Source organism: Moschus berezovskii, chromosome 19, assembly GCF_049115385.1.
Source record: "Moschus berezovskii isolate FMDL1 chromosome 19, NW_MosBer_1.0, whole genome shotgun sequence".
Taxonomy (NCBI): domain Eukaryota; kingdom Metazoa; phylum Chordata; class Mammalia; order Artiodactyla; family Moschidae; genus Moschus; species Moschus berezovskii.
Window position 1 is genome coordinate 5243440 of NC_142478.1, and position 27278 is coordinate 5270717.

General features: G+C 42.0%; 1 protein-coding gene across 7 annotated transcripts in view; it reads left to right on the plus strand.

The window, feature by feature from the left end:
- TRIM2 (tripartite motif containing 2) overlaps nucleotides 1-27278 on the plus strand; it is a 185586-nt gene that overhangs the window by 140544 nt on the left and 17764 nt on the right. For all 7 annotated transcript variants that reach the window (XM_055405295.2, XM_055405296.2, XM_055405291.2 and 4 more), the window contains 5 exons: nucleotides 5428-5579; nucleotides 6747-6927; nucleotides 7709-8432; nucleotides 22034-22137; nucleotides 22379-22546. In XM_055405295.2, the coding sequence (XP_055261270.1) occupies nucleotides 5428-5579; nucleotides 6747-6927; nucleotides 7709-8432; nucleotides 22034-22137; nucleotides 22379-22546 (1329 nt within the window). The remainder of the gene's footprint in view (nucleotides 1-5427; nucleotides 5580-6746; nucleotides 6928-7708; nucleotides 8433-22033; nucleotides 22138-22378; nucleotides 22547-27278) is intronic.

Below are 27278 nucleotides of genomic sequence, written 5' to 3' on the forward strand. Positions count from 1 at the left end.
GACAGTTACGCAGGTCAGCTGCTATCTCTTCAAAGATAAAATTTTTAAAAATTGAGGTAAAAATCACTTAACATAAAATTCAACTTTCTAACTACTTTATTAATTTTTTAGATTTTTACTTGATGTGGATCTTTTTAAAAAGTCTTTACTGAATTTGTTACAATACTGTGTTTTATGTTTTGCCTTTTTGGCCAGGAGGCATGTGGAATCCTAACTCCGTGACCTGTACCCTCTGCATTGGAAGGGTTTACTGTTGTACTGCCAGCGAAGTCCCTGTTTTCATCACTTTTTGTTTTGGCTGCACTGGATCTTTGTTGTGGCGAGCAGGGGCTACTCTTCATTGTGGTGTGTGGGCCTCTCATTGCGGTGGCTTCTCTCGTGGAGCAGGAGCTGCAGCGCATGCGCTCAGCTGCCCCACAGCACGTGGGATCAAACCCACAGCCCAGGGATCAAACCCACATCTCCTGCATTGGCAGCTGGATTCTTTACCACTGAATCACCACTGAAGTCCTTTTTAGTATCTTAAAAAGGTTGTGCAAACATCACTACTATCTAATTCCAGAAGCTTTTCATTATATCCTCCAAAGAAACTGTGTACCTGTTAAGCAGTCATCCTTCATCCCCTCCCCACCGCCCCAACCCTAAGCACCTGTCACCAGCTTTCTGTCTCTAAGGATATGTCCATTATGGACATTTGACATAAATGCAATCCTACAATATATAGCCTTTTGAGTCTAGCTTCTGTCACTTAGCATAATGTTTTCAAGGTTCATCTATATTGTAGTGAATATTAGAACATCATTCATTTCTTTATGGCTAAATAATATACCACACTTCATTTATCCATTCATGAGTTGATGGATATTTGGGGTGTTTCCACTCTCCACTTTGCACTGTTATGAGTAAAGCTGCTGTGAACATTCATGTACAGTTTTGTACGTACACACATTTTCAGTTCTCTTGGGTTACTGGGTCATATGGTAGAGTTGAGCACCAGCAAAGCACAAGAGTTCTGATTTTCCAACAGATTTTCTGATTTTACCAACACTTGTTATTATTTGATTTTTTGAGTCTAGCCCTCCTAGGTGCTGTGATGTCTCATTGTGGTTTTGATTTGCATTTTTTTAGTGACTAATGATGTTGAAAGTATTCTTCTGTGAAAATTGGCCATTCTTGTAGCCTCTTTGAAGAAATGTCTGTTAAACTCCTTTGACAATTTTTGAATTGGGTTCTTGAGTTACAGGGTTTTTTTTATATGTTCTGGATACTGCATCCTTATCAGATGTATAACTAGGGAATATTTTCCCCATTCCTTTTACGTTTCTGTTACTGCCTTTTGATTCACAAGTTTTTAACTCAATGAAGACCAATTTATCTTTTTTATTTTGGCTTGTGCTTTTGTGTCATATCTAGGAATATGTTGCCAAGTTCAAGGTCATGAAGATTTAACCCTATGGGTTTTTTCCCAGGATTTTTTATAGTTTTAGCCTTTACATTTAGGTTGTTAATCTATTTTGAGTTAATTTTTATACATGCAGTGAAATAAGGTTTCAGCTTCATTCTTTTACATGTAGATATCCAGTGACTTTGACATTATTTCTTGAAAAAACTGTTTCCCTCATTGAGTGGTCTTGGCATCCTTGTCAAGAATCAATTGACCATAAATGTATTCTTTTACTTCTGAACTCTCAATTCTATTCCATTGATGTATATGCCCGTTCTTATGCTGGTAACACACAATTTTAATTATGCTAGCTTAGTAGTAAGTTTCAAAATTTAGAAATCTGAGCCTTCCAATTTTGCTCTTCAAACTCTTTTTTAAGATTGTTTTGGCTATTCAGGGTCCCAGTGCAATTCTCTATTACGTTTAGAAACAGTTTGTTCACTCCTGTGAAAAACGAAGTTAGAATTTTGATAGCTGTTTCATTGAATTTGTAGATCAGTTTGGGGAATACTGTGCTCTTAACAATATTAAGTCTTCCAAGTCATAAGCATAAGATATCTTTCCATTTATTTCCATTATTCTTTAATTTTTTTCAACAATATTCTGTAGTTCTCAGTGTATAAGTCTTACACTTTCTTGGTTAAATTTATTCTTTAAATATTTTATTTTCTTTTGGATGCTATTATAATGGAATTTTCTTAAATTCATTTTTTTTTTCGTTGTTAGTGGATTGAAATACAACTGATTTTTGTTTGTTGATCTTGTATCCTAAAACTTTACTGAATTAATGTTAGATCTAATATTGTATTGTATGTATGTGTGTGCATGTGTGTATTCTTGGGGATTTTCCATATATAAGTCATCTTATATAGAAGAGAGAAATTTTTACTTCTTTTCCAATTTGGATGCATTTTATTTATTTTTCTTGCCTATATACTCCAGTTAAAATTTCCAGTACATTGTTATAGAAGTGACAAAACTGAAAAGAAAAGAAGTGGCAAAACTGGACATCCTTTTCTTCTTTCTGATCTTAGGGAATTACCATTAAAGAAGCTGTGGGTTTTTTGTAAATTCCCTTTTTCAAGTTGAGGAATTTTCCTTCTAATTTGATAAGCGTGTTTTTTATCATGAAAGGATGCTGGTATTGTCAGTACTTTTTTTGCATTTCCTAGTATGATCATACGGGTTTTCTTCCCTTCATCCTATTACCATGATGTATTACATATATTGAATATTGTATGTGGACCACCCTTGCATTTCTGAAATAAATTCCACTTGGTCATGTGTTTAGTCCTTTTAATATGCAGCTGGATTAAGTTTACTAGTATTTTATAAAGGATTTTTACACCTATATTCATGGGCAATATTAGTCTATAATTTTCTTTTTCCATGATGTTTTTGGCTTTGATGTTAGTATATTACCAGCCTATTAGAATGAATGAATGTTCCCTTTTCTTCTCCTTTTTGAAGACTTTGAGGATTGGTGTTAATTATTAAATGTTTGATAGAAATCACCAATGAAGCCATCTTGCCCTGGTCTTTTCTTTGTTGGAGGTTTTTTGAATATTGATTTGTCTCTTTACTTACTATAGGTCTATTCATATGTTCTATTTCTTCTTTGAGTTAGTTTTGGTAGATTCTGTGTTTCTAGGAATTTATTCATTTTATCTAGGTTATTTAATCTGTTGACCTACAACAGTCCGTAGTATTATGTCAATGTTGTTGATCTTTACAAAGAACCAGCTTTTGGTTTCATTGATTTCTCGATTGTTTTTCTATTCTCCACTCTGATCTTTGTTTCCTTTCTTCTACTTGCTTTGGGTTTATTTCTTCCTTTTCTAGTTCCTTCAGGTGGAAGCTTAGGTGTATTGATTTGAGATCTTCTTTTTCAATGTAGACATTTACAACTATAAAATTTGTTCTAAGTACTGTCTCTCAAATTTTGGCATGTTGTTATTTTTAAATAAAAAAATCTCAAGCTATTTTTTAATTTCCTTTGTAATTTTTCTTTGATTCATTATTTAAGTGTATGTTATTTAATTTCCACATATTTGTTAATTTTCCAGATTTCCTTCTGTTCCTGATTTCTAATTTCATTCCATTTTAGCCAGAGAAGATACTTTATATAATTTCAGTCATTTTAAATTTATTGAGACTTTTGTATATGGTTTATTGTGGAAAATGTTCCATGTGTACATGGCAAAAATACATTGTTATTGAAAGTTCTCTATTTCTTTACTGATCTTCCATCTAATAGTTCTATCATTATTGAAAGTTCAATATTGAAATCTCCAACCATTATTATTGAACTGTCCAGTTCCCCCTTCAGTTCTATCAGTTTTTGCTTTGTTAGTAATTGTCATCTCTTCTTGACAGATTGACCATTTTGTCATTATTAATGTCCTTATTTAATTGAAGTATAGTTGCTGGTCCTTTTCTGTCTGTTATACCAACTTTTGTCTTACAGTCCATTTTGTCTAATATTAGAATAGTCGCTCCAGCTCTCTTTTGGTTACCATTTTCATGGAATATCTTTTTCCATCTTTTTACTTTCAACCTAAAGTGAGTCTCTTATAAACAGCATACAGTTCATACATTCAGCAGTATTATTATATACCTACTTGTGTAAGGATTACTTAGGCTCTGGGTTGAGAGTGTTTCAGTGCTCAGTAACTTAAAATCTTATAAATATTTCATAAAAGGGATATGAATAAAATTGCTTTAGTGGGTGCATTCACTTTATGAAAAAATCAATCAATCTGTGTTAGAATTTATGCCATTTTTTTTGATGTGTGTGTTATACTTCAAGAAAAAAATCCCCCCCTTCAAAGCTTTGGGAATTCAATATTGGAAGAAGTTATTTCCAGCTGAGAGAATAAGAGGAGTGCCTTTACAAAGAAACTTTCAGGCTTTCTGTTATATTATTACCAAGAGTTCATCTTTAATCAGGATAAAGTGGTTTTCTTTTCAAGTAAGCAAATGATATCGTCATCATCATCGCTGCCACTGCTTAGAAACTTACTATTTGTCAGTGCCAGGCATCATCTGAGTTCTTTGTGCAAATTACTCTCCTGAATCCTCATAGCAGCCCTGTGAAGTAGGTTAGTAGGTTGCACAATTGTCTCCATTCGACAGAGGGAAAATTGAGACACGGTGAGGTCATGTAAGTGGTGGAGCCAGGATACAAAGCGTTCTGTCCCGCTCATCTCTCATCCAAACAGCAGCAGTTCCCAAGGTGCCATCCAGGAACTCTCATGGGTCCCCAGACCGCTTCAGGGGATCCACAAGATCACAACTGTATCATAATACTAAGCATTATTTACCTTTTTCACTCCCAGTCTCTCAAGAGTATACGGTGGCATTTTCCAGAGACTGTATGGCATGTGCTATCAAGACAGACTGAACACAGAGACAGGAGAATCCAGCTGAGTTTTGTGAAGCCAGACCCTGAAGAGATTACAAATATGGAAAGCAGTGCCATTCTTCTCACAGGATTTTCTGTTTTGCAAAATATACTTTTCATAAATCATATTATTTATGTTCATATTTAATGGGGCTTAGTTTTGCTTTTGATGAATTAATATTTGGAATGTTTCTCAGTTTCCATTTTTAATATAAGCAGCTGTAGATATAAGTCACAGAAACCAAAGCATTTCAAGTGCTCAGTCATTTATAAAGAGTGCAAAGGAGTCCTGAGACCCAAATATCTGAGAACCACAGCACTGCGCTGTTCTGCCTTAGGGCAATGGCCAAGTACAGCTGGGTTTGTGCCTGCAGCAGCTGCTCTGGAGTCCGATCCACATCTGTTTGAGACCTGGCACACAAAAGTTTATCTTCCCTTTTCTCCTGTGACGCTGGATGTAACACTGTCCACATCCTGGGGAGGCTGTGGGAATTACTGAGCGCGTGCTGGGGAAGACCCAGCACCTGGTCAGCGCTCAGTCAGTGGCCGGGAACAGGAGCTGCTCATGTGTCGCCCGCAGGTGATGGACTTCTACTGCCAGTCCTGTGAGACCGCCATGTGTCGGGAGTGCACAGAGGGGGAGCACGCGGAGCACCCCACCGTCCCCCTCAAGGACGTGGTGGAGCAGCACAAGGCTTCGCTCCAGGTGCAGCTGGACGCCGCCAACAGAAGGTGTGCACACCCACTCCGCGCTCACAGCCCACTGCCTGTGGCCTCCGGGTTTCATGTCCCAGTGGGATAGAAGGTTCATGTCACCTAAGTAAATTCTCCTTTGATCACAGCTCTGTGGTCATAAACTAGTGAGCGATAAGGGTGATCCCCTGCCCCTTGGTAAAATTCCAGTCCCCTTGTTACAAGTAGGCTTTTCTTTCAGCACCTTCGTATGATTAAATGAACAAAATATACTCGAGGAAAATGCTCTCAGATCTCTGAAATTTGTGAAGAGGCTTTCTTAGCTACTGTTCTTGACTCACAGGCCATTATGCCAACTGTGACTGGCTCCTCTCTGCTTGAGCCCAGCAAAATGGTCTTGAGCAGCGACTGCTCAGTTTTTCTTCTGCTTCCTTGCCTCCAGGCTCTTTATTTGGCAAGGAGATGAAGGAACAGGGTAGCTGTGTGATGCATGAGAAAGATCAAAGGGAGGAAATAAACAGCCAGCTGAAAATAAATCTTTACCAATAGCTGAAGTGAGAAAAGTGTGGCTATTCTGTACTAATTAAAAGAATTTGGAAACTTAAGAAGTTCACAGGAAACTCTGAGTTTGGGTAAGTTTTTCATGTGACTAGGGAAAAAAATATAGCTGTCTATTTTGAACAGTGGTCCTCAGCCATGGGCCATAATATCCCCTAGGGGACATTGGCAATGTCTGGAGACAATTCGGTGTCACAACTGTGTGTGGGGGAGGCGTAGAGGAAAGGATGCTGTTAAACATCCTGTAATGCATAATAATCTTTTCCATTTTGCTGTATCATAGGATTTTGAATATAGCTCTCTGTGCTTTACAGTAGGACCTTATGCTAGTCCACTGTAGAGTATGCCTGATTTAGAGTGGAAGAAAAAGCCAAGGGGTTCTGAGAACTTCGAGGTCTTGTACCATCAATTATTAAAAATAAATGACTGAGGTAGATTGAAATAAGACATGGATCCTCAAAATCTCTTTTCTCAAAGGCAGTAATTGTGGCATGTCTTATTCTGTTCTTCAGTTATTACTTTTTAAAGATGATGAAAGGCATAGAAAATGTTTCTTGGCAAAATATAGTGTTTGGATAGTTTTGTTTTTGTTTTTCTATTTCCCTGTGGATGTTACTAGAATGACGACCTCTGACAACTGTCCTGCAGGCTCCCGGAAATAGATTCTGCTCTTCAGTTCATCTCGGAAATCATCCATCAGTTGACCAACCAAAAGGCCAGTATTGTGGATGACATCCATTCTACCTTTGATGAACTCCAGAAGACTTTAAACGTGCGCAAGAGTGTGCTGCTCATGGAGTTGGAAGTCAACTATGGTCTCAAACACAAAGTAAGACTCCAGCCATTCTTAAGACATCCCATAGGAGGCTTGATCCCGGGCCTCCCTGACGCCAGCTTACTGTTCCACAAGCAGCAAAGGGGACTCAAATGGCTTCTTAAGTGTCACTGTTGTTTGGTAAAGAGTAACTTTTAGTCAACAGCATATTTTTTTCTGTTTCCAGGTAGGTTTTCCTTCCTGTTTTCACCAAAACTGATTCTGTGGCCTTAAGTACCACTTTATAACTTGACTACATAAAAGGCAAGGTTGAATATAAAGTAATAGTTTCAGGATTTAGGGTTAAACTGGATTGTTTTCCTTCCTTAATAATAATGTCTAATAGTCTCTTGATGGCTCTCACCCACACCAACCTGTTAGTCAACTTCAGAGTGAACCGTGACTGCAGCCTGTTTAACTCTGCACGTCCCATCACAAAACCAGGGATGAAAGCTTCTGATATTCAGATGTGGAGGTTTCATTTGTCTGGTTTCTGTTCCTTGAGCTGATGACAGGGGAACTTTGAACATTAGGGAAAGAAACTGAGTAATGAATACTTCAGATGTCAGGCATAGCGCTCTGGCTTCCAAGCTCTCCGTGACGTTTCAGCTCACCCCAGACACATGATCCCAGAAATATGTGTGTGGGAGAGATGAGGCGAGCAGGACGGGAAAGAGAAGGGGCTGGGAAGGCGATTGAGGGTTTAGCGTTACAGCCGGCTTCACTGGGTTGAACGGAACCCCCCTCGGCCCGGGGCACGCCGTGGGCGGCGCTCAGCGGCTCGCTTTCCCCGCAGGTCCTGCAGTCGCAGCTGGACACCCTGCTCGAGGGGCAGGAGAGCATCAAGAGCTGCAGCAACTTCACGGCGCAGGCCCTCAACCACGGCACGGAGACGGAGGTGCTGCTGGTGAAGAAGCAGATGAGCGAGAAGCTCAACGAACTGGCGGACCAAGATTTCCCGCTGCACCCGCGAGAGAACGACCAGCTGGACTTCATCGTGGAGACCGAGGGGCTCAAGAAGTCCATCCACAACCTCGGGACGATTCTGACCACCAACGCCGTCGCCTCCGAGACGGTGGCGACGGGCGAGGGGCTGCGGCAGACCGTCATCGGGCAGCCCATGTCCGTCACCATAACGACCAAGGACAAAGACGGCGAGCTGTGCAAAACGGGCAACGCCTACCTCACGGCGGAGCTGAGCACGCCCGACGGCAGCGTGGCGGACGGCGAGATCCTGGACAACAAGAACGGCACCTACGAGTTCCTGTACACCGTGCAGAAGGAGGGCGACTTCACGCTGTCGCTGCGGCTCTACGACCAGCACATCCGCGGCAGCCCGTTCAAGCTGAAGGTGATCCGCTCGGCGGACGTGTCCCCCACCGCCGAGGGCGTGAAGCGGCGCGTGAAGTCCCCGGGCAGCGGCCACGTGAAGCAGAAGGCGGTCAAGAGGCCGGCCAGCATGTACAGCACCGGGAAGCGGAAAGAGAACCCCATCGAGGACGACCTCATCTTCCGAGTGGGTAAGGCGCGGCCGGCGCTCGCCTGCACGCGGGACGCTGCTGGGCTCGGGGCGGCCTGGGGAGGTGTGGCGACTTGCGGCTTGGCAGGTCGCAGCTCGGGCTCATGGTGCGGGAGAGGGACTGGTGTGTTTTGTTAGGTGAGCTCATGCAGGCTTCTTCTCCGGAGAAGGTTTGTGTCCTTCTCCCGCCCCCTCTTCCCTCCCGCTTCCCTGCTCTCCCTTCCTCCCTCCCTCCGCTCTCTCCCCTTCCCCTCCTCCTCCTCACCGCGCCGGCGCTGCATATTTATTATGGAAAATCAGAAACTGAAAATAAGCAAAAAGAGAGTGAGGAAAATACAGCACTCTTAACCTGCACTTTTTTTTTTTTTAGAGTGTCCTTTTTAATAACTTAATTAAATCTTTTAGCAGTATCACGTAACAAGGAACTGCCTCAGCAGTGAGTCTTAGTAAACACTAGACATTAACAAAACTAGATACTATAGAAGTTTTTTTTAGCTTTTTATTTCATATTGGAATGTAGGTGATTAACAATGTTCATTTCAGGTGTACAGCACAGTGGGCTGTATTCACAGATGTTGAGTTACGTATGTACATGTATCTGCTCTTTTCAGATTCGTTTGTTACATAATACTGAACACAGTTCCCTCCGTTATCCATTTTGAATATAACAGTGTGTACATAATCTGCACATTTTAAAGGAAATGTTGGCAATTTCCCTCCCTATCCCCCTTGGGAATAATGCCTTTAGAGTACTTCTGCCTAACCCAAAGGCAGAGACATGCTTTTATCAAATAACTGCACGGTTTCTCTGGAATGTGTCAGCGCAGGGGGTAACTGTGGGCAGAGGGGTCTGGTGCTTGTCACTGCTTCCACATTGTAAGACCTGGGGACAAGGGGCATGGTGCATTGCAAGCTGTGGTTATGTCCATTTGCGTGTAGCTGGAGAGCAGCCTCAAGAGGAGACCGTGAGTGGAAACCTGGAAAATAGAATGGGGTTGGGATGGAAGCAAGAAGGCTTAGGATGAGCCAAGAGATTTGGGAATGCAAACTGTCCTTCCCTTGTCAGCTTTATTGCCTCCGATTTTTTTAAGCTGTTTATTTTCTAAACAAGCTAAATGTAAACAACCACAACTTTACTAATTCTTTTATTATATATTAAATTTTTTTTTTAAATTTTGTGGGCATGTGAGATCTAGTTACCTGACCAGGTATCGAACCCAGGCCCCCTGCATTGATAGCATGGAGTCTTAAGCATTGGACAGCCAGGGAAGTCCTCACGATTTGATAATTCTTAAGAAAAAAAGTCTACATGTTAGCTACTGCATCCAAAAGTGGCTCCCACTTGCTTGTCTTTCTGCCTCTTCAGTCCTCCACTGCAGTATCTAAAAAGCTCTTCAAGGTATGGCCACAGGTAGAAAAACAGTTCTGTGGTTCAGACAGATTGGGGAAAGCTTAGCTTAAGTGAGGGAAACAGATTTTTTTTTTGACCATAGTACCTTCAGAATCTGCTGATGTACACTGTAAGTCTCACAGGCAGTGGAGGGATAATAGGCAGCACTTCCAAGCTCTTCTGACCATAGCACTTCTCCTGTGGACATCTTGGGAAAATAAGGCTCCTTGGAACATTCTTGGGCAAGAGCTGCTCTATTTATTATTCATTTCTCTTAATTATTTAATACTCTATAATGTTTACTATTCTTTAGGATAAATCTTGGTAAAGACTGTGATGTAGCAAGCAGGCTACCTTCTCAGAGCATGGAGGCCCTGGTCCATTCACTGGCCGTTTGTGCAGTTGGGTGCAGAGGCTGTTGAGACACTTGCCAGAGCAGAGGGGGTGGGCTGGGTGGCACAGGATTGGAGCCTCCCAGGCCTGCCACTCCGGTTCTGCCACTTGCTTCAACTTTGGGCAGGTCTCCCAGCTTCCCTGGGCTTCAGTTTCATGTCCATAAAAAGAAAAGATAAAAATATCTGCTTCTCAGAACTGTTCAAAGTTTCAAGCTTAATGCCTGGCATGTTGGAAGAGCTAAACAATCCACAGCCATTGTTTTTGCACGAGCTGTTATTAAGGCTGTTAGATGTTCCCTGCTGCCTTTTCTTCTGAAACAATTGACCTTGCTGCTCCCCATGGATCTGCATCAAGAGCAAACTCAGTCTTGCATTTGGAATCTCCCCTCCCCCAGCCAAGTTCCCCTGCTTCCCAGGCAGTGTGCAGAGTGGAGAGAGGGCCGGATCTGGGCCCGACTCCGCTAAAAGAAAGGGAATGAATCTTACCTAATTCTTAAGGTTGCCATGGGGGTGAAGCAAGAAGGAATTCTTAGGGCTGGCATTTGCCTGTGTGCAGTAACTGCTGAGTTAAAGATGGCTGTCCTTTTACTATTGTTATCCTTTTCAGTCGTCACCATTCCACCGGTGAGTCTCACCTGAGGAAAGAGACATATCTCTTAGGGGCTTTTTCCCCCAGTTATATTCTGAATGCCCAGCCCCGCCCCAGGGGAAGGGGGTCCCCTCCCACCCACTGAGACACACACTCCTGGAGATTCACTGGCTCTGGGGGGAGGTGTTTAAATTAGACATTTGTGAGGCACTTAGAACAGTCCCTAGCATATAGAACTAAGTCCACGTTTGTTAATGAAGTAAAGATGACGTCTAAGTTTGCTAGGGCCGCCATAGCAATACCATAGACTGGGTGACAGACCGGAGCAGACTGATTTTCTCACAGTTCTGGGGGCTAAAAGCCCAGGCTCAGGAGGTGGCGGGCTCGGCTTCCCCGGAGGCTTCTCTGCCTGCTTGCTGCTCTGTCCTCTGAAGGCCCCCTGTGCTCACACGCTCCTGGTGTTTCCCCCTCTTCTCGTAAGGACACCAGTCATATTGGATTAGGGCCTTGTTTTAAGTTAACCACCTCCAAAGGTCTTCCCTCCAAAAGCAGCTACATTCTGAGGTACTGGAGGTTGAGACTGGACTTTAGCATATGAATTTTGTGGAGATACAGTTCAGCTTATAACAGATACGTCAGGGCAGATACATGACAGATACGCTGTGTGCATACCTGAACACCTGTGTGTATTTGTGAGAGTGAACTATTACTTTCTGGATAGTAGAAGAGATTTCCCAGGGTAGTTCTGACTTACATTTTCCCTCTCCTCCCTGATCAGCCAGCCCCTAGTTAAATGGGACTCTGCTGTTTGAGCTTCCGCTGTGTGCCCGACACATGGCTGGGCGGTGCTGTAAAGAGAGGGATCAGATCCTGAGCCTGACCTAGGGGAGGCCACAGTCTAGAAGGGACAGACATGACGGATGCGGTGCCCTCAGAATGAGCACCCTCAGAGGCAGGCGGGATGGGGAGGCTGACAGGTAGCAGGGAGTTAAGGGAGGTTCTGGAGATGACACCTGAACCTAAGCCCGCTTTGTAGGAAAGAGTCTGCCAGTTAGAGGGAGGAAAGGGGAGATTTAGGTGAAGGGGAAGAAGGTCAGACACTGAGTAGTTCCAGGAACCATAATGATTCCATTACGTGAAGCATGAATTAAGTGAAGAGAGCAAAGAAGAAGTTCTGTTTCCTTGCTAAGCAGAAACTTTGATCTGTACACCTGTGTTTCACATAAACCTCTTGGGTTCCTTGGGGTGCTTGGCAAAAATGAGAATTCCTGGATTCCAAACTGCATTTCCAGAATCAGAATCTCTGGGGAAGGGACCAGGAACCTGCATGCCTCCAGCTCCACAGCCCTTCTGCGCACTGAGGTTTGAGAACCATCATGCTGTGGCTGAAGGGGAGGGCGCTGAACGGTGTGCTGTGATGTGGCTTACTGAGATATTGATTTCCAGGGATCTACCGGCAGTGTTCCCCGGGAGGCAGGGGGCTGCTTCCTGTTGCAGCAGTCACGTGAGCTGTTACAAGTGCTAGAATTAAGTGATGCGGAGAGCAGAGAGGAAATGGATTCCTAACATCCTTAGAAGCGGGCAGGCAGGACTTGAGGACCCAGCCGAGCCTCAGGCTGTTTGACTCAAGTGATGCGGGGATGCAAGGCTGAAGAGTGAATGGTCACGGCTGTGGCTGCGGAGGCTGGACGCCCCGGTTCCAGCCCAAGCAGGGCCACTATCACAGCCACACGATCCGGGACTTACTTCATCTCCAGTTGCCTCTCCCCTACCCTGCTGCCTCTGGCAACCACAAGTCTGATCTCTTGTTTTGTGAGTTCTGTTTTCATTTTATTTATTTATTAGTTTTGGCTGCGCTGGGTCTTCATTGCTGCTCAAGGGGTTTCTCTCGTCGTGACAAGCAGAGACTACTCCCTGGGTGTGGTGCACAGGCTTCTTGTTGCTGTGGCTTCTCTTGTTGCAGAGCACAGGCTCTAGGCACGTGGGCTCAGGAGCTGCCGCTCACAGGCCCCAGAGCATGGGCTCAGGAGCTGTGGCTCCCAGCCTTAGTTGCCCTGCCGCGTGTGGGCTCTTCCCAGACTGGGGATCGAACCTGCGTCCCTGTACTGGCAGGACAGGGGAAGCCCTGTTTTGCTTTGCTTTAAATGTCACATGTAAGTGAGATCATACAGTATTTGTCTTACTGACTTAACTTCAGATAGCGTAATGCATTCAGGGTCCACCCATGTTGTTGCAAATGGTAGCGCTTTCTCCCTTTTATGACTGAATAGTAGTCACACTATTCAACCAGACATGGAACATACCCAGAAGTGGAAAAGCTGGATCATACGGTAGTTCTGTTTTTACTTTTCAAAGATCCTTTATACAGTTTTTGCACAGTGGCTTTACCAGTTTACCAAGAGTGCACGAGGACCAGTAGTCCACATCCCTGCCACCGTTTGTTTGTTTAACTTGTTTGACTGGGCCAGGTCTTCACTGAAGCATGAGGGACCTTTAGTTGAGCATGCCACCATATTTTATCTCTTGTCTTTTTGATGGTGACCGTTTTAACAGGCATGAGGGGCATCTTATGTGGTTTTAATTTGCATTTCCCTGATAGCTAGTGATCTTGAGCTTTTCATGTGACCTTTGTGACTGTTCTTTGGAAAAATATCTATTCAGGTCTTTCCCCCAGTTTTTAATTGGGTTATTTGGGTTTTTACTGTTGAATTGTGTAAGTTCTTTATATATTTTTTGATATTAACCCCTTATTAGATACATAGTTTGAAATATTTTTTCCCATTCCATTTTTTGTTTTTTCACATTGCTGATGGTTTCTTTTGCTCGTTAACAAAAGCTTTTTAGTTTGATATGGTCCTGCTTGTTTATTTTTGCATTCTTTGCTTATGCCTTAGGTATCCTATGCAAAAAATCTTCACCAAGGCTCATGGCAGGGAGCTTTATTCCTGTGCTTTATTCCTCGCCTAGGAAGAAATAAGACCTGATTTCAGGATTTACATATAAATCTTTAATCCCTTTCTAGTTAACGTTTGTCTATGATGTAAGACAGAGGTCCAGTTTCATTCTTTTATGTGAGTATTCAATTATCCTAGCACCATTTGTTGAAGCCACTGTCTTTTCTTGGCTCCTTTGTCAAAATATTAGTTTAATTTGTTTAATATTAGTTTAATTTGTTCAAAATATTAGTTGACTGTATTTATTTGGGTATTTTTTCTGAGCTCAATTCTCTTCTGGTCTATTGGTTTTTAATGCCAATACCATACTATTTTGATTTCAATAACTTTATATTATAGCTTGAAATCAGGGGATGTGAGGCCTCCTGCTTTGTTCCTCTTCCTCAGAATTTCTTTGACTATTCAGGGTCTTTTGTGGTTCCATATAAATTTTAGGAGTGTTTTTTCGACTTCTGTAAAAAATACCATTGGACTCTTAATAGGGATTGCATTGAATCTATAGATGTCTTTTGGTAATATTGACATTTTAACAATATTAATTCTTCCAATCCATGAATATGGAATATCTTTCTACTTTGTGTCTTTTTCAATTTCTTTCATTAATATCTTATAGATTTCAGATAAGAAATCTTTCAACTCCTTGGTTAAATTTATTTTTAAGTACTTCATTGTTTTTGATGCTATATCAGTGGAATCAAGTTCTTTGTTTCTTTTTCAGAAAATTCATTGTTAATGTATGGAAACACTACTGAATTTTGTACGTTAATTTTGTATCTGCAGCTTTACTGAATTCATTGATAAGCCATAAGGGGAGCTCTTACACAGTAGAAAGGGCCAGTGGTAGAAATCAGAGCTCCTCCCCAGTCCTACAACTCTTGACCCTCATGAACCAAATTACCAGAACAATATATAATCATCCTTAGATTTGAGGAATGGAGGTTTGGGAGAGCCCGAGTAGGAGCCAAGCCACCTGTGACTCTAGGCCCCTACCTTTTTAATTGCACAGCAATTCCTGTTCATCTGAAACATCCTTCAACTTCTGCAGTTTTCCAAAGTTGAGATACTTGACACCTCCCACATGTGAAAACGTAACATATGCCCACTGTGAGTGAATTATTGTCTTACTCTACTTGGATGCAATCTTAAAAACGACAGAATGATTTCTGTTCTTTTCCAAGCCAAACCATTCAATATTACAGTAATCCAGGCCTAGGCCCCAACCAGTGACGCTGAAGAAGCCGAAGTTGAACGGTTCTATGAAGACCTACAAGACCTTTTAGAACTAACACCCAAAAAAGATGTCCTTTTCATTATAGGGGACTGGAATGCAAAAGTAGGAAGTCAAGAAACACCTGGAGTAACAGGCAGATTTGGCCTTGGAGCACGGAATGAAGCAGGGCAAAGGCTAATAGTTTTGTCAAGAGAACACACTGGTCATAGCAAACACCCTCTTCCAACAACACAAAAGAAGACTCTACACATGGACATCACCAGATGGTCAACACCGAAATCAGATTGACTATATTCTTTGCAGCCAAAGATGGAGAAACTGTATACAGTTAGCAAAAACAAGACCAGGAGCTGACTATGGCTCAGATCATGAACTCCTTATTGCCAAATTCAGACTTAAATTGAAGAAAGTAGGGAAAGCCACTAGACCATTCAGATATGACCTAAATCAAATCCCTTATGATTATACAGTGGAAGTGAGAAATAGATTTAAGGGACTAGATCTGATAGATAGAGTGCCTGATGAACTCTGGACGGAGGTTCGTGACATTGTACAGGAGACAGGAACCAAGACCATCCCCATGGAAAAGAAATGCAAAAAAGCAAAATGGCTGTCTGAGGAGGCCTTACAAATAGCTGTGAAAAGAAGAGACGCAAAAGGCAAAGGAGAAAAGGAAAGATATAAGCATCTGAATGCAGAGTTCCAAAGAATAGCAAGGAGAGATAAGAAAGCCTTCCTCAGTGATCAATGCAAAGAAATAGAGGAAAACAACAGAATAGGAAAAACAAGAGATCTCTTCAAGAAAATTAGAGATACCAAGGGAACATTTCATGCAAATATGAGCTCAATGAAGGACAGAAACGGTGTGGACCTAACAGAAGCAGAAGATATTAAGAAGAGGTGGCAAGAATACACAGAACTGTACAAAAAAGATCTTCACAGCCCAGATAATCACGATGGCGTGATCACTGACCTAGTGCCAGACATCCTAGAATGTGAAGTCAAGTGGGCCTTAGGAAGCATCACTACAAACAAAGCTAGTGGAGGTGATGGAATTCCAGCTGAGCTATTTCAAATCTTGAAAGATGATGCTGTGAAAGTGCTGCACTCAGTATGCCAGCAAATTTGGAAAACTCAGCAGTGGCCACAGGACTGGAAAAGGTCAGGCTTCATTCCAATCCCAAAGAAAGGCAATGCCAAAGAATGCTCAAACTACCGCACAATTGCACTCATCTCACACGTGAGTAAAGTCATGCTCAAAATTCTCCAAGCCAGGCTTCAGCAATATGTGAACCGTGAACTCCCAGATGTTCAAGCAGATTTTAGAAAAGGCAGAGGCACCAGAGATCAAATTGCCAACATCCGCTGGATCATGGAGAAAGCAAGAGAGTTCCAGAAAAACATCTATTTCTGCTTCATTGACTATGCCAAAGCCTTTGTGTGGATCACAATAGACTGTGGAAAATTCTGAAAGAGATAGGAATCCCAAACCACCTGACCTGCCTCTTGAGAAACCTGTATGCAGGTCAGGAAGCAACAGTTAGAACTGGACATGGAACAACAGACTGGTTCCAAATAGGAAAAGGAGTACGTCAAGGCTGTATATTGTCACCGTGCTTATTTAACTTATATGCAGAGTTCATCATGAAGAATGCTGGGCTGGAAGAAGCACAAGCTGGAATCAAGATTGCTGGGAGAAATATCAATAAACTTAGATATGCAGATGACACTACCCTTATGGCAGAAAGTGAAGAGGAACTCAAAAGCCTCTTGATGAAAGTGAAAGAGGAGAGTGAAAAGGTTGGCTTGAAGCTCAACATTCAGAAAACGAAGATCATGGCATCTGGTCCCATCACTTCATGGGAAATAGATGGAAAAACAGTGGAAACAGTGTCAGACTTTATTTTTTTGGGCTCCAAAATCACTGCAGATGCTGACTGCAGCCATGAAATTAAAAGACGCTTACTCCTTGGAAGGAAAGTTATGACCAACCTTGATAATATATTAAAAAGCAGAGACATTCCTTTGCCAACAAAGGTCCATCTAGTCAAGGCTATGGTTTTTCCCGTGATCATGTATGGATGTGAGAGTTGGACTGTGAAGAAAGCTGATCGCCGAAGAATTGATGCTTTTGAATTGTGGTGTTGGAGAAGACTCTTGAGAGTCCCTTGTACTGCAAGGAGATCCAACCAGTTCATTCTGAAGGAGATCAATCCTGGGTGTTCATTGGAGGGACTGATGCTAAAGCTGAAACTGCAATACTTTGGCCACCTCATGCGACGAGTTGACTCACTGGAAAAGACTCTGATGCTGGGAAAGGTTGGGGGCGGGAGGAGAAGGGGATGACAGAGAATGAGATGGCTGGATGGCATCACCGACTCTGTGGACATGAGTTTGAGTGAACTCCGGGAGTTGGTGATGGACAGGGAGGCCTGGCATGTTGTGATTCATGGGGTCACGGAGAGTCGGACGTGACTGAGCGGCTGAACTGAACTGAACTGAATGCTAAATTGCAAAACAAACCTGAAGGAGTACAGGGAAGTGGCTTAGCGCATCTGTTGACAAAGCCTTAAAACATCAAGAGATTGTTTTTCCCTGCTCTGTCAGAGTTTGCTGACTAAAAGCCATGAGCTGGTTTTGTGAGCTGTTTAAGAAAAACATTAAACAGAGGGGAAGCTGAAGAGGTGGGAGGGAATGAAAGAATTACAGATGAATTGTTTCAAATTATGCAATTCATCCACGTTACCTTAATGAGTCCTTGGGAAGTGGTGAATGAACCATTCCTTTGTACTCTAGATCAGTGTGCTTTCTTGCGATAGCAGATGGCTGTATAAAATCACTTAGCATGAGTGCAGAGGCTTTACAGGAAGATATGATCATTTATACCCCTCTTCCCTGCCTCTATTCTGCTAAGCATCATCTTCCCTGTCTTAAATCTCTAGGAAGGAGAGTGTGCTAATTTGGCATCTGAGATTTCTATAGGAACCCTGACCTACTCCTTGAGAAACTCATCCTTGGGAACGTCTCTTGCTTTTCACATGTGGAAAGATGCCGCTGCTAATTACCAAGTACCAGGCGCTGCACTGTATTGTAAGCTGCAGCAGAGAACAGGACAGATGTTGCAGCTTCCCCTGGGGAGCTGTAGTTTAGTGAGGGAGACAGTGAATCAGTTAAAACAGAATTTCCTCAAAGATTTTTATGGAGCAAGCATGGCTCGTGTGAACCCAAAGAGTAATTGTCCTCTCTTCAGAAACCTGATACCCAATTAGAGAGAAGCAATGTATGTATTAAAAGTATGTATTTTGTAAAGGGTTAGGATAACTCTGTGGTATGTCTGGCTTCAATTCTTCATCTTTAAAATGGAATGATGATATTTATCCTGCTGATGACTCTGGGCGTTGTTACATCAGAGAATGTATATGAAAGTGCTGTCACTATTACTGAACACTTCCTTTTCCCATGACATGATGTGGGCTGTCATTTACTCAGTCATTCATAATTCATTTAGAGACCCATTCATTCAGCAAATGTATGTTAAGCACCTACTTGGTTGAAGATCCTGTGTTAAACCCTGTGTCTGGCGATTTCGTCCTTTTGTGTTATCTTATTCTAAGTATCTAGGTTTATTTACTGTTAATTTTCTTACTAGGTTGGAGTAGGAGTGGGAAGAAATTTACAGTTGTGATCGCCTATTTCATCCCAGGAACTTATTACCTTCTGTAATCTTCCTAGAGGCATGGGCAGGAGCATGGATAAGAAGCTGATAAAAAGTCATTCTGTGCTTCGTAGGCTAGTTTAAAATCTAGGGGAAACAAGTGTAATTATCTTGTGGAATTGTTACCAAATTGTTTATAATTACTTTTAAAACTCACTCATTTTACTAGCCCAAATGTAGCCATTAGACAGGGAAAGATTTTATGATGACTATATATGTTTTATGCTTCACTTATATTTGTTATGAAAGAACTGGTTTTCCTTATTTATTTAGAATATTTTGTGGTGGGTTAGAAATTTTTCTATGGACTAAATAGTATTTACTAAATATATTGAAAAAGAACGTATCACTCCAAATTATTTCTAACTTCTGGAATTTCTGTTTATTTTGGACCCAAGACACTTTTAAACACTTGGACTTTGGGCATTTCAGCATAATGATTCTGTGTGTATCGTTACTCAACATTAAGATTTTCCTTATAAAAATAGTCAACATGAGTTGTCCCTCAGGTATGTTGCTGGATTTCCTTTAATCCTCAGGAAATGGCAATGCCTGTTCCATCTAATTTTTTAAAAAATATATAACCCATCTAACAGATGTGCCTCGAGCCCTGGGATTTTATTGACATGTGGGGCAGCGGGCTCAAGGTCTCATTAACTTTAGGCCGAGTGACAGCTGGGCCAGCACATAAGCCTGGGGCGGGGTGGGAGGGCCTCCCCCAGCAGCGTGGTCCTCCCTCTCAGCATGTACGGAGCATCTCGCATCCATTTCAAACTGGCAATCTTCTTCCCCTTTGTTCCAAACAATATTGATACAGAGTCCAATTATGTGTCTGACCAAATTTTAAAAATTATGGTCCCCCATACGGTTGTTTCGCATTTCTACTGACCCTCAGAAGTGTGTGTTTATTTCTGCAGAGCCAAAAGAGGTGTCCATATTCTTTTGCTCAGATATTCCCCTCCTTCTGCATCACCTCTGTTTTTTCAGAAGGACAATTAAATCTTTTTGACAGAGGAACCGCTGAACATCTACTGAAGCACTAGTCTCTAGTTTTTCCTTCCTTTCAAACCTCAACTGCTGCTGCCTGCAGAGCCTTCTTTGAATAGAGTAGGCTTTGTCTTAGCAGAATGGGGCTTTCCTTGTGGCTCAGCTGGTAAAGAATCCACCTGCAATGTGGAAGACCTGGGTTCAATCCTGGGTTCGATCCCTGGGTCGGGAGGATCCCCTGGAGAGGGGAAGGATACCCACTCCAGTATTCTGGCCTAGAGAATCCCATGGACAGTATAGTCCAGGGGGTTGCAAAGAGTCGGACACAACTGAGAGACTCACACATGTTGTTAGCAGGATGGGCCAAAAGTTAAGTAAACGAGGGCAACAGGCAGGTTTAAGAAAGCAAACTAGTGCTCATCTCCCCTGTCCAGGTCCTTCTCACTCCCGTCCTGTTCTCAATGTTTCTTTCCTCTGCCTGCAAGCCCTCTGGGCCATGGGGAAACTTCCAGTTTTACAAAACAGCCTGGGTTTTCTTTACAGTCACTTCTTTTCCAGTCCACTGGTAGGACTCTTTTTTATTATGTTTCTTTATTTGGTCCTCAGTTCCTTATCTTGCTAATAACTTCGATGCTTTTGTTTATCAGCGTTTTTGATAAATTAAGCTTTTATTCTGGCAAGACCCTGGCCTTGCCCCACTGCCTTTTAAAAAGTATAAAATGAGCATTTTAGAAGAATTGCTGCTTTTCCTCCGTCCTTGAGTTCTGCTGTCCCTGTTAACCAGCTGTTATTCAGACTTCAGAGGGAACGCCACAAAGTTAAGACCATGTCTGCAGGTGCCTCTCTCAAGGGCCTACCACCTCTTTGACTGCCCCTCCTCCAACACAGACAGATATCAGCACACCATTTTTAAAGTATTAGCTGATCCCATGGACCTTCATATTCTAGGGATTTTGTGCAGATCAAGTATAAAGATCATCTTTTCTGAAACATCTGAAATTAAATAGAACCGTTTGTCCTACAGCGTGCAAGACATACTTCTGAGGATCAGATTTTTATTTCATGTTATAAAGAGACAGAGATCATGAGTCACCGTGTTAGGGCCCAGGATCTCAGTAAAACAACTATCATGTGGATTTGATAAGCACCAGCTGATAAGATGGTTCACCCAGTGATTCTGTTGTCGATTTTGATCTAAGTTTAAATCTGTCACAGTTTCACTTCCTAAATGCAGAAACCAGTTTCTGAAGAGTCGCCTTGTTCTTAAGCACCCTCAGTAGGGCCTTGACATTGGCCACTGGCAGCCTGTTTTTGCTCTCCTGGGGAATTGCATTGATGTCTAAAAACAAATATCAAGTTACTCTTTTGAGTGTAAATGAAATTATAAAACTGAGGCATAGCTCTCACTCTCCAACTGTGAAAACTTAAACCTCCTTCCCAGTTTCTGAGCAAAGTTCCTTTTATTTCTATCCGTTAATATTTACATGGTCCTATTAAAATAAGTTATAAATACTTCTTTTGAAATAAAAAGAAACATCTGTTAACCGTAGACATCTTTAAGCTTTTTTTTCCCTCTTACTTCATCTCTTCAGTAGAAAACTCTAGGAAGGATGAGGCTGTTACTTACATTGATTAATTTTCTTGTGCCTTCTCAGGATATCTTTTACAGGAGAGATAAGCTTAATGAGACGCTGAGTCTTTGAAAATAGTTCGTAGATAACTCCAGTGGTTGAATATCAGCCTGCTGGTTTTTTAACACCTGTGACCTTGTGGTTAGTTAAAAGTGCTGGGAGTCAAGTGTCCAGGTTTCTAAGAGATGCTGAATTGGAGAAGGAATTTTGGCACAACCCCAAAATAAGACCCTCTGCTACTAAATATCCTCAATATTGTAATATTAGTTTTTATAATCATGTCTTTGTGCAATCTGAATATATTTTAATCATATTAGTTTGCAGCCACAGTTTAATAAGAAAAGATTGGTATTTGCCCCCCCATAATGTGATGTGTGTTGGTCCGGAAGACAAGTTTAGTAGAATATGGAATAGGTCAGTGGGAAGGGTTCCTGTTTTTTTTAAGTGTAATTTAAAAAACAGTGCATTCTCAGGCTACTTATAGAGGAATGATGATTCTCTTGCTATAACTGAGAAATCTAACTCTCTGTTGTTTAATTTTCTGTGGTATTTGTTTGTTTTGTTTTTTTGGCTACTCCATGTGTCACGTAGGATCTTAGTCCCCCAGCCAGGGGTCAAACCTGCGCCCCTTGCAATGGAAGCACGGAGTCTTAACCAGTGGACTGCCAAGGATGTCCCTAATTTTCTGTGGTTTTATCATTTATTTTTAGGTACCAAAGGAAGAAATAAAGGGGAATTCACAAATCTTCAAGGGGTAGCGGCATCTACAAGTGGGAAGATACTGATTGCTGACAGTAACAACCAGTGTGTGCAGGTATGGCTCCTAACTGTAACCTCTAACAGCTTATACTGATAAAATAGATACAGGTGCAGTTTCCTGCTTACGGCCTAAGATGCAGGAAAAGAAAGGGAAGCTTATCTTGTGTGAGCAGGCTTTACTTCAAATAGGGTTCGTGTGTTCTTCCCTGTAGTCCTTATGACAAATATTCTTGCTGTTTTTTCCCTGATGATTTCTGTGCTAGTTCACATTGCAATGGATCTAATTTGTTTTTCAGATATTTTCCAATGATGGACAGTTCAAAAGTCGTTTTGGCATACGAGGACGCTCTCCTGGGCAGCTGCAGCGTCCCACAGGAGTAGCTGTGCATCCCAGTGGGGACATAATCATTGCTGATTATGATAATAAATGGGTTAGCATCTTCTCATCAGATGGAAAGTTTAAGGTAAGATTAACTACTACTGACCAGTTGAGAGAAGGAATAGGAAATACAAGATAAACTTGTCTATTTTGGGGGGTCTCACAGATCCAGTAAAATGTTCAACAGTTTTTCGTATGCAGAACATCTTGACTTTGTTACGTCTCAGTTTAATGGAGCGAGAGTCTCAGTGATATTGTCATAAACCTGCTCATGTATATCCTAAATGTGGCTTTGTTTTATAAAGCAGTTAGTTTGCTCAGTTGCTTTTTTAAATTACATTCTTTTTAAATACTCTTTCTCATTATAGTTTATCCCAGGGGGTTGGATGTAGTTCCCTGTACTGTACAGTAGGACCTGGTGGTGTATTCATGTTAAATGGAATAGTTTGCATCTACTCTCCAAACTGCCAGTCTGGTCCTTCTCCCCTTTGGCAACCACAAGTCTGCTCTCTGTGTTCAGGAGTCTGTTTCTGACTTGTAGGTAGGTCCCTTTGTGCCGTATTTTAGATTCCACATATAAGTGATATCATGCTATATTTGTCTTTCCCTTTCTGACTTCATTTAGTATGATAATCTCCAGTTGCATCTATGTTGCTGCAGATGGCATTATTTCATTATTTTTTTATGACTGATTAGTATTCCCTTGTTTATATGTACTACCTTTTCTTTATCCATTCATCTGTTCATGGATATTTAGGTTGTTTCCATGTCTTGGCTCTTGTAAATAGTGCTGCTATAAGCCTAGGGTGGGCTTCTCCAGTGGTTCAGTGGTAAAGAATCTGCCTGCAGTGCAGGAGATGCAGGAGACCCAGGTTCGATCCCTGGGTTGGGAAGGTCCCCTGGAGGAGGGCACGGCAACCCACTCCACTAGGCTTGCTGGGAAAATCCCATGGACAGAGGATCCTGGTGGATTACAGTCCATGGGGTCACAAATAGTTGGATAAACATGAAGCAACTGAGCACGCACACACAATTATAGGGTTGTGTATATCTTTGTGAATTATAGATTTGTCTGGGTATGTGCCCAGGAGTAGGATTACTGGAGCTTGTGGTAGCTCTATTTTTAGTTTTTTGAGGACCCTCCATACTGTCCCCCACAGTGGCTGTACAATTTATACTCGCACCAGCAGTGAAGGAGTGTGCCCTTTTCTCCACATCCTCTCCAGCATCTGTTATTTGTAGACGTTTTAATGATGGCCACTAGACTGGTGTGAGGTGGTAACCTTGTTGTAGTTTTGATTTGCATTTCTCTAATTATTAATGATGTTGAACATCTTTTCATGTACACACTGGCCATTTGTATGTTTTCTTTGGAGAAATGTCTGTTAATATCTTCTGCCTGTTTTTTGATTGGGATTTATTTGGTGGTTGAGTTGTATGAGCTGTGTGTATATTTTTGAGATTAAGTCCTTGTCAGACGCCTCATTTGCAAATATTTTCTCCCTTTCCGTACGCTGTCTTTTCGTTTGTGTGTATCTGTGTTTTTTATGGTTTTCTCTGCTGTGCAGAAGTTTGTAAGTTTGATTAGGTCCCATTTATTTATTTTTGTTTTTATTTCTCTTGCCTTAGACTGACCTAAGAAAAACATTGGTACAATTTCCATTGGAGAATGTTCTGCCTGTGCTGTCTTCTAGGAGTTTTATGGTGTCATGTCTTATGTTTAAGTCTTTAAGCCGTTTTGAGTTTATTTTTGTGCATAGTGTGAGGATGTGTTCTAACTTCATTGATTTATGTGCCACTGTCCAACTTCCCCAGCACCACTTCCTGAAGAGACTGTCTTTTTTCCCGTTTTATATTCTCGCCTCCGTTTTGTGCATGAGCTTCCCTGGTGGCTCAGCGATAATAAATGTGCCTGCAGTGCAGGAGCTGTGGGTTCACTCCCTGGGTCAGGAGCCTGCAGAAGGAGACGGCAACACACTCCAATATTCTTGCCTGGGAAATCCCATGGACAGAGGAGCCTGCTGGGCTATAGTATGCGGTCGCAAGAGTTGGAAAGGACCTAGCGACTAAACTACCACTACCACCTTTGTGTATGGGTTTATTCCTGGGCTACCTATTCTGTTCCATTGATCCGTCTGTCTGCTTTTGTACCAATACCACTGTTTTGATTACTGTAGCTTTGTAGTTTTGTCTAAAGTTTGGGAGAGTTATGCCTCCTGCTTTGTTTTTTTCCTCAGGATTGTTTTGACAATTCTGGGTCTTTTATAGTTCCATAATAAGTTTTGGATTATTTGTTCTAGTTCTGTGAAAAATGTCATGGGTAATGCTTCTTTTCTTTTTCTTTTTTTTAATATCATCAGGTTTAAGGTATTTGAGGCAATTTATATTTCCCAATTTAGCCTATAGACTGTCGTTGAGGAAGTTCCTTCAGGCCTGTGACAGATGATGATATGGGAGAAACAGAATCATTAACACATTGTCCCACCCTTAAAAGTATAGAAGCCTTCTGATGAAAAAAGACAAATACATGGAAATGACAGAAAACAATTCACATCAGCCTTTCAGTTCAGTTCAGTTGCTCAGTCGTGTCCGACTCTTTGTGACCCCATGGACTGCAGCACGCCAGGCCTCCCTGTCCATCACCAACTCCCCGAGTTCACTCAAACTCATGTCCATCGAGTCGGTGATGCCATCCAACCATCCTCTGTCGTCCCCTTCTCCTCCTGCCCCCAATCCCTCCCAGCATCAGGGTCTTTTCCAATGAGTCAGTTCTTCGCATCAGGTGGCCAAAGTGTTGGAGTTTCAGCTTCAACATCAATCCTTCCAGTGAACACCCAGGACTGATCTCCTTTAGGATGGACTTGTTGGATCTCCTTGCAGTCCAAGGGACTCTCAAGAGTCTTCTCCAGCACCACAGTTCAAAAGCATCAATTCTTCGGCGCTCAGCTTTCTTTATAGTCCAACTCTCACATCCATACATGACCACGGGAAAAACCATAGCCTTGACTAGATAGACCTTTGTTGGCAAAGTAATGTCTCTGCTTTTTAATATGCAGTCTAGGTTGGTCATAACTTTCCTTCCAAGGAGTAAGCGTCTTTTAATTTCCTGGCTGCAGGCACCATCTGCTGTGATTTTGGAGCCCCCCAAATAAAGTCAGTCATTGTTTTCACTGTTTTTCCATCTATTTCCCATGAAGTGATGGGACCGCATGCCATGATATTAGTTTTCTGAATGCTGAGCTTCAAGCCAACTTTTTCACTCTCCTCTTTCACTTTCATCAACAGGCTCTTTAGTTCCTCTTCACTTTCTGCCATAAGGGTGGTGTCATCTGCATATCTGAGGTTATTGATATTTCTCCCGGCAATCTTGATTCGAGCCTGTGCTTCCTCCAGCCCAGAGTTTCTCATGATGTACTCTGCATATAAGTTAAATAAGCAGGGTGACAATATACAGCCTTGATGTACTCCTTTTCCTATTTGGAACCAGTCTGTTGTTCCATGTCCAGTTCTAACTGTTGCTTCCTGACCTGCATACAGGTTTCTCAAGAGGCAGTTCAGGTGGTCTAGTATTCCCATCTCTTTCAGAATTTTCCACAGTTTATTGTGATCCACACAGTCAGAGGCTTTGGCATGGTCAATAAAGCAGAAATAGATGTTTTTCTGGAACTCTCTTACCTTTTTGATGATCTAGCGGATGTTGGCAATATGATCTCTGGTGCCTCTGCCTTTTCTAAAACCAGCTTGAACATCTGGAAGTTCATGGTTCACATATTGTTGAAACCTGGCTTGGAGAATTTTGAGCATTACTTTGCTAGCGTGTGAGATGAGTGCAATTGTGTGGTAGTTTGAGCATTCTTTGGCATTGCCTTTCTTTGGGATTGGAATGAAGACTGACCTTTTCCAGTCCCGTGGCCACTGCTGAGTTTTCCAAATTTGCTGGCATACTGAGTGCAGCACTTTCACAGCATCATCTTTCAAGATTTGAAATAGCTCAGCTGGAATTCCATCACCTCCACTAGCTTTGTTTGTAGTGATGCTTCCTAAGGCCCACTTGACTTCACATTCTAGGATGTCTGGCACTAGGTCAGTGATCACGCCATCGTGATTATCTGGGCTGTGAAGATCTTTTTTGTACAGTTCTGTGTATTCTTGCCACCTCTTCTTAATATCTTCTGCTTCTGTTAGGTCCACACCGTTTCTGTCCTTCATTGAGCTCATATTTGCATGAAATGTTCCCTTGGTATCTCTAATTTTCTTGAAGAGATCTCTTGTTTTTCCTATTCTGTTGTTTTCCTCTATTTCTTTGCATTGATCACTGAGGAAGGCTTTCTTATCTCTCCTTGCTATTCTTTGGAACTCTGCATTCAGATGCTTATATCTTTCCTTTTCTCCTTTGCCTTTTGCGTCTCTTCTTTTCACAGCTATTTGTAAGGCCTCCTCAGACAGCCATTTTGCCTTTTTGCATTTCTTTTCCATGGGGATGGTCTTGGTTCCTGTCTCCTGTACAATGTCATGAACCTCCGTCCAGAGTTCATCAGGCACTCTATCTATCACATCTAGTCCCTTAAATCTATTTCTCACTTCCACTGTATAATCATAAGGGATTTGATTTAGGTCGTACCTGAATGGTCTAGTGGTTTTCCCTACTTTCTTCTGTTTCAGTCTGAATTTGGCAATAAGGAGTTCATGATCTGAGCCACAGTCAGCTCCTGGTCTTGTTTTTGCTAACTGTATAGAGCTTCTCCATCTTTGGCTGCAAAGAATATAATCAATCTGATTCCGGTGTCGACCATCTGCTGATGTCCACGTGTAGAGTC